Source organism: Pseudoliparis swirei, chromosome 4, assembly GCF_029220125.1.
Source record: "Pseudoliparis swirei isolate HS2019 ecotype Mariana Trench chromosome 4, NWPU_hadal_v1, whole genome shotgun sequence".
Taxonomy (NCBI): domain Eukaryota; kingdom Metazoa; phylum Chordata; class Actinopteri; order Perciformes; family Liparidae; genus Pseudoliparis; species Pseudoliparis swirei.
The window spans coordinates 15,099,711-15,112,693 of NC_079391.1; the positions used below are offsets into that span (position 1 = coordinate 15,099,711).

The 12,983-nt window shown below is 44.2% G+C and overlaps 1 protein-coding gene across 4 annotated transcripts in view; it reads left to right on the forward strand.

Annotated features, from left to right (window-relative positions):
* The window catches only part of cbfa2t3 (CBFA2/RUNX1 partner transcriptional co-repressor 3), a 41,648-nt gene that overhangs the window by 22,539 nt on the left and 6,126 nt on the right, over positions 1 to 12,983 (forward strand). For 2 of the 4 annotated variants that reach the window (XM_056412652.1, XM_056412654.1), the window contains exons 2-11: positions 1,643 to 1,798; positions 3,942 to 4,183; positions 4,509 to 4,598; positions 4,879 to 5,060; positions 7,330 to 7,637; positions 8,163 to 8,248; positions 9,279 to 9,555; positions 9,913 to 9,981; positions 10,691 to 10,744; positions 12,496 to 12,686. In XM_056412652.1, coding sequence (XP_056268627.1) covers positions 1,643 to 1,798; positions 3,942 to 4,183; positions 4,509 to 4,598; positions 4,879 to 5,060; positions 7,330 to 7,637; positions 8,163 to 8,248; positions 9,279 to 9,555; positions 9,913 to 9,981; positions 10,691 to 10,744; positions 12,496 to 12,686 — 1,655 coding nt within the window. Of the gene's footprint in view, positions 1 to 1,401; positions 1,536 to 1,642; positions 1,799 to 3,941; positions 4,184 to 4,508; positions 4,599 to 4,878; positions 5,061 to 7,329; positions 7,638 to 8,162; positions 8,249 to 9,278; positions 9,556 to 9,912; positions 9,982 to 10,690; positions 10,745 to 12,495; positions 12,687 to 12,983 lie in introns of those variants that run through there. The other 2 variants (XM_056412653.1, XM_056412655.1) reach the window with 2 other exon arrangements.

Sequence of the window (12,983 nt, forward strand, 5' to 3'; positions counted from 1 at the left end):
ATATCCTATCTCTAAATATTAGAATATCATGAAAAAGTATACTAGTAGGGTATTAAACAAATCACTTGAATTGTCTAATTAACTCGAAACACCTGCAAGGGTTTCCTGAGCCTTGACAAACACTCAGCTGTTATAAATCTTTTTTTTTACTTGGTCTGAGGAAATATTAAAATTTTATGAGATAGGATTTTAGAGTTTTCTTATGCTGTAAAAAATAATCAGCAATATTAAAAGAATAAAAGGCTTGCAATATTTCAGTTGATTTGTAATGAATCCAGAATGCATGACATTTTTGTTTTTTTAATTGCATTACAGAAAATAAAGAACTTTATCACAATATTCTAATTTTCTGAGACAGTCCTGTATATACAGGATATATACACTACCGTTCAAAAGTTTGGGGTCATCCAGACAATTTCGTGTCTTCCATGAAAACTCACTTTTATTTATCAAATGAATTGAAAATTGAATAGAAAATATAGTCAAGACATTGACAAGGTTAGAAATAATGACTAATATTTGAAGTATTCATTTTGTTCTTCAAGCTCAAAGGAAGGCCAGTTGTATAGTTTATATCACCAGCATAACTGTTTTCAGCTGTGCTAACATAATTGCACAAGGGTTTTCTAATCAGACATTAGTCTTCTAAGGCGATTAGCAAACACAATGTACCATTAGAACACTGGAGTGATAGTTGATGGAAATGGGCCTCTATACACCTCTGGAGATATTTCATTAGAAACCAGACGTTTCCACCTAGAATAGTCATTTACCACATTAACAATGTATAGTGTGTATTTTTGATTAATGTTATCTTTATTGAAAAAACTGTGCTTTTCTTTGAAAAATAAAGACATTTCTAAGTGACCCCAAACTTTTGAACGGTAGTGTATATATATATATATATATATATATATATATCGCGTTTTTGTTGAAGGCCCTTTGCCACAAATACACAGCGTAAAGCAACAGGCCTCACACACGTGTGGAACATCCACCACGTGTCATGTTTTCTTCTCATGTCCCTTGCTGTACCATCCATTCCCTTCACCCTCCACAGCCTGGCCTTGCCTTGTTTGGTGCTGGCAGGGTGGCTGGCAGAGGACAGCGAGGCTTCTGGTAGCAGGACGGAGTTCTGCTGGGAGTCCAGTGATGGACAGCAGCAGATCCAGCTGCACTTGTCACTGGCTGTCAAGCCGGCTGTCTGAACTAGGGGACAAGAGAGGACAGGCGGAGAGGAGTGAGGAGTGTGTGCATGTGAATATATGTGTGTGTGTGTCTGAGGTTGGAGGTTACAGTGCAGGGGCACTGATTGGGATGTCAGAGAAAGAGAGAGAGAGGGAAGAGATGGGGGAGGGGAGGTTCTCAGTCAGCAGCAGCTGAGCGAGTGAGCAGGTGTTACTGTATGTCTCCCAGGCCCATGAATCTCCAACAAGAGAGAGACAATACAAGTTTGGATTCCTTTCCAGTCTGTGCATTGATTTGTTTGGTCTCTTATGGTTTCAGGAAACAATCGATGGTTCCCAGGTGAAAATGTCAGTGTTCTCCTCCTTAACCAGCTTTCTCCACTCTGAAAGTATTATTTTGTTTTCATTCTGGGACTCCATCTAGATGACTGTCTTTTTTTTTCTTCAAATCACAGGTAGCAGAGTGCAGAAGGTTGGAACAATGCCAGATTCACCTGCGGATGTGAAAACCCAGCCCAGGTCCACCCCACCCACCATGCCTCCTCCACCCCCGGCTGTCAGCCAAGCAACCAATCGCAATGCTTCATGCACCCCGGCTACGAGTAAATCAAGTAAGGACCCTTTCTATTCCTTTCGTCTAAAATCTTAACCCGAAACTAATTAGCTGTATGAGACTCACAGTTTACATGCTGTGAGATTTATGTTTTCTTTGACTTGAAGTTGATCCTTTTTTGAGGCATCATGTCAGCAAGCAGTTAACCAGGCAGGTGTGAGAAAAACAGTGAACTGCTAGGAGTACTGAACAGCCTCTTGATTTCACAGAAAGCTCAGGAGAAGACAGCAATAGATATGTGAGCTGGGTTTATTGCAAATTCTCTACGGACCTGACATGGACATGTCGTCATATATTTAGTAATTTGTAGGTAAAATACATTTTGGCCTCCACGTCAAAACTTTAACAATAGATTAGGGCAACCAATGGCCCGAGAGGTAAAGATGCATCAAATACTAGCTTATCATACTTTTTTGTAAATTTTTAACTATCCACTCAAAATTAGTAGTGATATGTAGTTTATTCTTGTTACAGCAGGATTTCACTAACAATGTGTCAATGTATCATTTAGACCTGCTACATGTTCAAATAAAAGGATTTACTGATCAGTCTGTTATCACAACTAAATAAGCTTCTGCAGCTTCAAGGCATCTACAGCGGACGACACCGCCACGACAACTGTCACTGACACTTCATATGCTTGTGTAAAGGGAGAGAAATCTCAAATATGTGTTTCTTCCCTGATCTGGTGAACAAGTGTCACTTATGTCATGTGTGTGTTGCAACCATCTATTTGTGTGTGTGTGTGTGTGTGTGTGTGCGTGTGTTTGTCTTTCAGGGTGCAGAATGCCCTTGCTAGAGGGACAAGTGTGAGCGCATGTGCGAGTGCGGCTGTGGCATTGTGTGTGCATTCGTGTCCGCGTTGTTTACCAGCTGGTTGGGCGGCGTAGCAGTGTGTAGACTACTTTCTGCCCTATATAGCAATGACAGGCCATGTTGTTTCACCTGTTGTGGCGGGTGGTCAGCAGTGTAGCTCTCTCCTTGCACCTCTCTCTAAAACCAGAACACAAGTGCTGCCTGTTGGGATCACATGGGTTAGTCCATATGTGTTCAGGCCCTAGACCCACAGATTAGAGCAGCAAGCACGTCTTAGAGAAACCACAGGAACTAGACTACTGAACAACTAAACTGTACCTTGTCTTGTTGTCAAGAACGTGTACACGGTGTAGTGTTACACCACACAATGGTGAACTGCAGAGTCCTGGATACATTTTGAACTGATAAAGTTACTGCAGCGGTTATTCAATTATAGTTTGGATGCCGTGCTGAGTGTAAGTGCTTGCATATGCCGCTATAATGAAAAACAATCATTTAACCCCATATTTCATACACAGGCCACACTATTTGTTTAATCTAAGAAAAAAATGATGTTACATTTTCTACAGATATAATGGACATGAATGTATTTTTTCAAATGTGGAAAAAGGTTGAGCATTTCATAAAATAACTTTCTTTTCTGACATGTAAGTCACAATTCAATGTACTCTGCATGCCTGGCTCGGATATGAAAATATGAAAACAGGGGAAAGTTCAAATGTGTGTTTGTGAGCTATTTGTGAGTTTGTTTGTGCCGGCATTGCAAGGAAAACACGAGTGATTATATATGTGTATGAATGCTGATTCTATTCTGAACCTTGAAGCTGCAAATCTACTATCAGCTGGTGGACATGTGTAGGGCCAGATTTAGCTACACACCTGCTATTGGAATAAAAGTAACACAGGCCACAGGACTATTTTTGGCCCCTCTTATAGTTCCTCTTATAGTTGTGTTCTAGTGAGTGAGTGAGGGGGAGAGGGTGAGGAGGGTGAAATAGACTGATACATGGGGAGACGGGGGGGTCAGATGGTACCACTTGTGAGACAGCTGAAGCTCACGCACACACAAACACACACTGACAGCGCTCAGCCAAACTGGCAGAAATGTTCACCACTGAAGTCACGATGGGCATCATATGCTGCATGCATGGTGTTGAATTAGAGTATATTGTGTGCCTTACTCATATCTGATCTTAACCACACACTTCTCTGCCAGCAGGAAATAAGTGCTTCTGCCTACATCACGCCCCCCCCCCCCCTCCAGGCCTCTCCAAAACGACTTACCCAATTCACGTTGTACCTCCCTTGTGTCTGTTTATCTGCAGTGCTGAATGGGAGCAGCCACTCTCCTACATCGCTGAACGGTGCTCCGTCCACGCCCAACGGCTTCAGTAATGGGCCGGCAATGTCGTCGACGGCCTCACTTTCCAACCAGCAGCTCCCTCCAGCTTGTGGTGCCCGGCAACTCTGCAAACTGAAGCGCTTCCTGACCACGCTACAGCAGTTTGGCAACGACATATCGCCTGAGATTGGGGAGAGAGTACGCAGCCTTGTGCTGGGGCTGGTGGTAAGTTGTGATTATAGACATGTTGAATTATTGTAAGGAATCTTTCCAACAACACTACTCTATATCCAATCAGTCCTCCAGACTTTATTTAATGTTGTGTCTAGGTATTATACCTGATTATAATTTGACTTCATGTAAATTGGTCTTGTACAACAATCAGAAAGTACGATGCCCTTAAAGTCCGGAAAGTTCCAACTTGATCTTGTTCTCATGTGATACAAGATATGAACAAGATGGCGGCTCATCTTTCAGGACTTCAAAAGAGAGTGTTATAAAAGTGTGTCTCTTAGCGACTCTTTGTCTCACTTCCTGTTGTTTTGGGCAGAACTCCACTCTCACCATCGAGGAGTTTCACTCCAAACTTCACGAGGCCACCAACTTCCCTCTGAGGCCGTTCGTCATTCCCTTCCTGAAGGTAAATACTTGTGCACCTATTTAGTGTAAAATAAATCAAGGCTGATGTCTTCAATAGACACGCTCAAAGCTCATCGCTGCTGTCTAAATGGCTTTTTTATTTTTGCCCTAATCTGGCATTATTTCACTCCCACCCATCTATCTGTTATTCCATCATGAGCCTCTACCTCACTTCTTCTCTACATTACACCCTCCACATTTAGATCAGCTCAATAAATCTGCAACAGTTTATTTGATTTCTAATCCGGTCATGTCTGTCTTCCCTCTCTTTACCACTGAAGGCAAACCTGCCCCTGCTGCAGAGAGAGTTGCTCCATTGTGCCAGGTTGGCCAAGCAGACTCCAGCTCAGTATCTGGACCAGCACGAGCAGCTCCTCCTGGACGCCAATGCTAGTTCGCCCCTCGACTCCTCTGAGATCATGCTGGAGATGAATGAGCACGGCAAGAGAACGACCCCTGACAGGTAGCACAACTCCAAATAACACAAGAAAACACACACACACACACAGTCATAGATGAATTATTTGAGTATTTCAGAATGCCAAGTGACAAGGGGAGGCTATAAATCCTCTGTGCAGGAAGCGGAAGTCTGGATAAACCCAATGCCAGGCTGGCTCTGCCAGCTGTCTGACAGGGAGGGGTGAGATAAATTCACTGTCGAAAAAGAAAGAGAGACACACACACAGAAGAGAAGAATGAGTTAAGTACAGTAAATGGCCTCAGCAGAACAAAGACGGACAGAAAGACCAACAGTGAGCTACGGCTTGCAATTGTCCCACCTGTCCACAAGACATTTTTAGCTGGCATTTCCCTTTTCTTCCTACTCCTCCTACTAACACTGTCTTTCTTTTCTGATAATTTCTTCACCTCTCTCTCTCCCTCTCTCTCTTTCTCTGCGGCTGCCTGACCTGCGGGCTCCCAGCAGCTGTCCATATGTCAGGGATGTGTCCAGATGGTGATGTGCTGACCGTAACACTGAGCACATCCTGAGTGGGGTGCGGGGAGGTGGGCGGTGGTGGTTTAGATGGGACTAGGAGTTGGAGCTGTGCAATCCCACTGTAATCCGCACACCTCCGCCTCCTGACCTGTGGTTTATACACAGCAGGAGAGGCTTGGTGGAGGAGGGGGAGGACGGTGCAGGCTGGGGCAGGGCCGACATCGTGCCAGATTTTCCTCCGAGTTGTCAGATACTAGGGATGTGCACGAGTATAGCAGACACACACACATATACACATAGATAACCAAGCACAGACACACACACAAACACACAGACGCAGAAACACGGCATCTACATGGGGCAGCGTTGCATTTATTTGCCTTTGATCCCCAGGATGATAAAATAGGGATTTGCATCGGAATGCTTGGCTATTTCAATCCAACTAAACAGATAAAAAACACTCCCATTTAAACTGTCCAGATGGCTTGAAAAAACAGCCTCACACACACACACACACACACACCCCCACACACGCACACATACTCACTAAACGTACACAGACACAAATGAGTTCCACCAAACATCTGTCAAACAGCCCACATTGCCCTTTAAGCCCGAGAGCAGGGTGGGATGGAGAAATACTTGCAATCTAAGAGTCAGCTGAGGGATATTCAGATTAAGAGTTTGAGACGCAGGTTGTACAGTTGGACTTGGCTTTGTTTGATACATATGGCGTACAGCTATGCAAAAGCTTTGGAGGAGCACTGCCTTACTGTAACTGAACAACAGGCATCTCTCAGCAGGGATACGTGTGTGTGTGTGTGTGTGTGTATGTGTGATAAACAATACGTTTGTGTCCTTTGCCAGACACTCCTCAAACAGGTATAGTCCACACTTTTAAATGCTATAATCTTTGAAAGTAAATTGTGCTGATGGTTTATGGCAAACACAAATACAACCAATCAGACATCATGAAAGTCTCATCTTCGACATATTTGTACACATTTTTCTTAATCTGATTTCAACGGCATTTTGGTCTTTGCTTCGGTATGTTTTCCCAAACTATGAAGTCATACACTGGCATTGCACATTGAGCCTGGCAAAGCCATCGCACATTTTTCACATTACTCATTGTGGTTGGTCAAGGCCATAGACGAGCTGGAAAATGATGAAGTAGCCACCAACAAAGTTATTTCTCTCTCTTCAGGCTTTAATACGGTGTCAAAAATCTGTTTCAGAATAAAACTGGTGAGAAATGAGCCATGTTGTGGCATATTTTTCAACTAACAAAGGTCATGCTAGCATCAACACACATTTTAAGTGATCCAGAGTTCATGTGGAGCAGCTGAATGGATTCTTGGTTTAACATTTGTAGAATCATGGTTCATGTGGTAGTAGGAAACAGAGCTTATAGATGCCTGTGCAGGGGCATTACATATTTGGACATAAACACTGGATTTTACAACAAAGATATGTTATTGTTATAGATATACACCACATAACATCCCACTGCGCTGCAGGCCATAGTCTGTTATTAAATAGTACAATTTTAATTCCGTTTGCTCGGGGTCTACTTTCTGATACTGTATTGTAATAACTGCCTAGAGCTGACATTATCTATTCCCTGGCTTCATTTTCTCAAATGTACCAGTTGTACAAGCTCCTACAAACTGCTCATTATAGTTGCAAAATGAAATAGTATCATTGTAAGCCATGATGCCATATACTACATATTATCACTGAGTGTTTTAACATTCAATAATGTTTTAACCAACTCCTCTGTCCTCCTCTACAGGACCAAAGAGAGCTCAGAGAGAGATGGGTTGCACCCGGAACACATGGCCAAGAGGCCGTGCACCATCAGCCCCAGTCAACGCTTCAGCCCCAGCACAGGTCTTCCTGCTCAGCCACCACCCAACGGCCTTCCCACACACCCTCCCAACGGCCTCCCCACACACCCTCCCAACGGCCTGCCCCTCCCACCCAACCCCCAAGTGGGACCCCAACACTATCGCTTAGAAGACATGGCCCTGGCGCACCAATACAGAGACGCTTACAGACACAATGAACACCGCGACGCCCGGGACCGGCTGCGGCAGACAGGTAGGACGACTGCATTCACACTAAAAATCCATATATCTACAGTCTTCAGTCATATGATCAGACTATGCACTGGTGTATATGTAAGTGGGCTTTCTGTAGAGAACAAAGGCCAGTTGTCAGTCCAGTGTGATAATCCTCATGGCAGTTCGTCTATATAAAGACCACACACATACATGCCTATATCCTACTACAACTGTGGCAACCATATATGCCTTCCTTCTGCTTTGCCCAAAGTCTTAGCCAAATTGTCTTACTGATTAGATATGAGCTAATAGCATAGTTTTTTATTTTAATTTAAAAATATAACTTTGATAACTAACTTAATGATGAGTAAAATACAATAAAACAATAACACAGTGGAGAAGATGAGAAGAGAAGAGGAAAAAGTCCATCTGTTCCAACTCAAATATGGGCAGAAAATAGAAACATTTTTAGTATTAATGTTAATTAGTGTTTTTCTGCTTGGAGGCAGTAATACAAAATGGTGTGTATGTGCAGAATCTCACCCATGTGTTTGCCTTTTAGCGGTACATGGAGCACGCCAAGAGGAGGTGATTGACCATCGTCTGACAGATCGAGAGTGGGCAGAGGAATGGAAGCACCTAGATAATGTACGTATCAGCAGGAGGCCGAGTTTAATGCTGACCACCTCTTTTTTTTATTCATAAACATCGTGGAGCAGTGGGAAATGAAGCAGTTTATTCAAGTCAGTGGAACTGGAACTGTTGACAGACAGAAAAACCTCCACCCCATCCGAGTCTGACCATGTGATGCCTTTATTAGTGTGGGGAATTAACAACAACCAGACACCTAGCTGGCTTCCTAGCACCCAACAAAATCACCTTCACTAGACACACAGACATGCACAGACAGACACGCATACACAGAAACAGGGCCCCAGATGGAGCTCAGGACCCAGCAGAGCGCAGCTCCAGCTGGGGAGAGCAGCTGAGACAAGAGCTGCAGTCATGGAGAGAACCGGCCAGGCCTGGACCCCTGCCAAATTAGAAACACTTCAGTGAAATAAATATAGCTAACTCAGAGGGGAGGGAGGGGTGGAGAGACAGAGGAAAGAGGGCAGAGACAGAGAGAGGGGACAGTTGAATGAGAATAATGATATGGATTGAATGTCAACCATGCTAAACCCATTTAGCAGACCGGGCCGGCTGTGGAAACACAGGACACCGTGGAAAAAAGTGACACTGTTTAGGGGGTGGGGGCGAGAAAAGAGTGGAAATCTGTTGAGTTGGCAAAGAACGGAGCAGAAGGGTGGAAGGAATTGGCTCAACATTTTCATCAGCAGCCCAGCTGTTACATTATCGCTGTTGTAATGCTCTCAGATATTGAAATTAACTGAGAAGCACACAATCCATGAACTGAACCGGCCGCGACGGAAACACAGTCGCGTACAAACAGGCATGTCGTTTTTTTTATGGATTTATCAATTTGAATTGTTTAAAAAAAAAATCTATTACTGTGTTGTGGAGATGATCAAGATTAATTTATATTCTGTTAGGAGCTGTCCTGACCATGTGTTTGGGTGGTAAGGGTTTACATTTTCAACCAAATGGAGCATTGATGAACTTCTCCTATTGATTGAGCACAAAGTCCCTGTTGTAACTGAACCCTGTCCCGATGCAGCTCCTGAACTGCATCATGGATATGGTGGAGAAGACGCGCCGCTCTCTGACGGTGCTGCGCCGCTGCCAGGAGGCTGACCGGGAGGAGATGAATCACTGGATTCGGCGCTATAGCGACGTGGAGGAGATGAAAAAAGGTGGGAGCAACGGACAGCACTGCCTTCCTCCTCCTCTTCCTCCTCCTAACCACAACTCCTCCTCCAACACAGCTAGCAGCAGCGAGTCACTGCCCATAGGAACTCCCTCGGATGCTGAAAGGCAGACAGGCAGACAGACAGGTAGACAAACACGCACAGGGTATGCTTGGTAAAACAAAACACTCACAACAAGGTAGAGCTTATTTGACATGCTGAAACATTTTTTATTTCTAAATTTAGACACAAAAAGTCACTTAGATTATCCCACTCTTCTGCAAATGGACAAATGCATTCACGTCCTGCTCCCGTATTCTCATTCCTTCCCAAAAATTAGAATAGAAAAAGTACAACAAGTTGATAACAGCTTATTTACTGATAATGCCGCAAGTAAAGTGTTTATTGGTTCCAAAACTAGAATTGGAAAGACTTGTGTGTGTGTGTGCGTGTGTGTGGGAGTGTGTAATTGAGACTGAATGTGTGCCTGCTTGTGTGTTTCAGAGATCCACAGAGACTTCTTACACAGGCCTCCCTCAGGATACCTGCCAGAAGAAATCTGGAGGAAAGCTGGTAAGAGCCAAGCAGACCATCTCTCTATTGTCCTCATGATTGACCTCACACAGACTAACAAAACACACACAGTCACCGTCATCAGTCTTCACGGCCCTCACCCTGGCCACAGACAGACAGAGCAGAGGCCTTACAGCCGCAGGTCCATCAGGGCAGAGGGGTGGAGGCCCTCTGTGTCATTAGGGCTAAATGCCCTCCATCTGTCACCACTATGAAAGGCCACTGCAGTTACAGCTGCAGGGGAAATGCAGTCATCTGGCCTAACGCAGGCTGCAGCAGCCCACCACAGATTAGAGCTTAACTGATCTCTATTGACCTGAGAAACACTCAAGTTGTTATACTTATTTTTGTATTGTGTTTGTTTTCTAGCCTCATGCGCAGTATAGTAGTGTATTACTGTATGAAGTTAATTACAGACATTTAGATATACAGACAGAATAATCTTGACCATGGTTATTATTTTTGGCCCAGTCTGAGGTCAAAGGGAAGCAGGCGGGAGTGTAGCACTGCTTGGGCCTTCTTGTACGCTGCATGTTAGATAGAGCCCATCCCAGGAGTCCTTGTTGCTCCCCAGTCCCAGCACTATTATGTTGCAGTCATACTCCATTACCCCGCAGAGGAAATATGCTGGCTGCTGCTGTCTGCAAAATACTGTGCTGCATTTTCACCAGCAGAAAAGCTCTTTTAATTGCAGTTGTTTTTAATGCAGGTACTACAAGCATCCCACTCTCCCCAGCACTAAAGCACCTCCAAAACAGGCAGGGTGAGTAACATATCTCCCTCTCAGCATCTCACCGTGGTATGTGTGTGTGTGTGTGTGTGTGTGTGTGTGTGTGTGTGTGTGTGTGTGTGTGTGTGTGTGTGTGTGTGTATGTGTGTATGAGAGAGAGCATGTGTCGCTTCTATCTCAGCAGCCAGGTAGTCTGCCTGATGTAGTTGCTGCACCTCTTGCTTTTAATTAAAACCAGACACGTATTCTCTGGTCTGGCTCAGGTTGAGAGACTGCAGTGCCTTTGAAAAATAAGATCTGAAGTGTGAAAAAGCAGGCAGAAAATAACACGTCTCAGGGACTGCCAAATCCCTGTGGAATTAAAACGTTATTATTGCTGTCCCCGTGTTTTCCATTAAGTGCTAATTGCCCCGGCATCTGCTATGCAGCCTCCTTGATAAGAATTAATTAAATTTGCAAACTAATCTTAGTTGTGCATGCATTAGGCCAGATAATTGAGAAGCTCGGGATAATGCAGATAGTGTTTTGCAACAAAGAGAAGAAAGAGGAGGAGGAGGGGTATGAGAAGTAAAAGGAGCAGAAATGAAGGATAATGGTAGAGATGGAATGAAGGAAACCATTGACACATGTGTCTGAGTGTGACTGTATGTTGACAGAATTGACAGAAAATTAACTTTTTAGCATAGGAATCAAGCTGCAGACATGCACACACGCACTCAGACATACATGCACAAGCAGCCATGCACACATACACAGCAACATGTTGGATAAGGAACCCACTGCTGCCTATCTTTATGCACAGTCGTTTGAAAAAAGTGGAGTGGAGCGGCAAAGAGGAGTGACAGTTATTTATGAGTTTCCACTCAAACAAACATTGACTGGAGGAAATAGGGAGCGGTAGAGAGAACGGTGTCAGTCTCACCTCCGACTTGGTTGGCCTTACACACCTGGATAGCTATTTGTATGTGTGACATGTGTGTCTTAGTGCGTCAACTGTGCAAATCTGGTAGAGGTGGAGAAGGAGGGTAAAAAGTAATTTTCTTAAAAAATGTTGCTGTCTCTGATTGCAGACAAAATACCACATTAGCATTTTATTCAAAAATAGGTGTGTATTTGGAAACCTGCATCTCAGGTGTACAAAGCAACAAGAGAGCATGCACTATACATATGTTGTGCACCGTGAGGCCAAAAATGAAAGATGGCAAAATGTAATCACTTCTGCCTCTTATTGAGAGGAGACTGCGGGAAGTTTCTCTTTTTTGACTGCCATCTGGAAAAGAGTCCACACACCTGTCTGTTGTAAAAACACAGCTTCCTCACACACACACTTTGTGCTTCTGCTGGAAGAACAAAAGGCCCCATGATACAATCTACATCGTAGGAAGCCCTGCAGAGGGGATCCGGATGGCGACCGGCAGGGAAATTATTCTCTCTTCACTGTGAAATCTGTCTTACACATTCTATTAAAATAATTCTTCTGACAAGATGGCAATCAAGCAATCAGGGAATCCCAGGATGTTGTTCGAACAACCAAGTTAGAGACCAAACTTTGGAGACATCTGTTGTTGTCAGCGCTGGAAATTATTGTCGCCAGACGTGTTAGAATTAATTATTGAAGTCTGGCTGTTTCCCTTTTATAGCAAAAAGTTTTAAATCTTGGATGATGTACATCTGTTCTCTGAGATACAACAAGATGGCAGCTTAAAGAGCCTCAAAGGACGTCAGAGCAGGCAGGAAGGGATGATGGTCGCAAGCACTAACACCTCTTTCTCTCTCTCTCTCAGAGGAGGCAGTGATAGAGGTTAAGCGACAGGCAATGTCAGAACTGCAGAAGGCAGTGTCCGATGCTGAGAGGAAAGCCCATGAGATGATTTCAGCCGAACGCTCTAAAATGGAGAGGGCGCTGGCCGAGGCCAAGAGGCAAGCCTCTGAGGAGGCACTAACAGTCATCAACCAGCAGGAGGACTCCAGTGAAGTGAGTATCACAGACATTGTGCTTAGTTCTCCTCTCACTTGTTCTTTAATACCTCCCTCTGACTCTCGCTCTTCAACGTTGGTTTGCTCTATCCATCACTCTTCACTTTGTTTCCCTTATCCTCCAAGTTATGCTGTAACGTGTAGTCCATGCAGCTGGCTGCTCTTGGTCATGTTGCCATCGTTATTAGTAGAAGCAGTCCAGTTGTCTGTGTAAATAAAAACAGACGGATCCAGATGTTTGGAGCAGAGTGCCAGGCTGAGGTCATTACTGAGCAGTCGACCACCACCTGCTGGT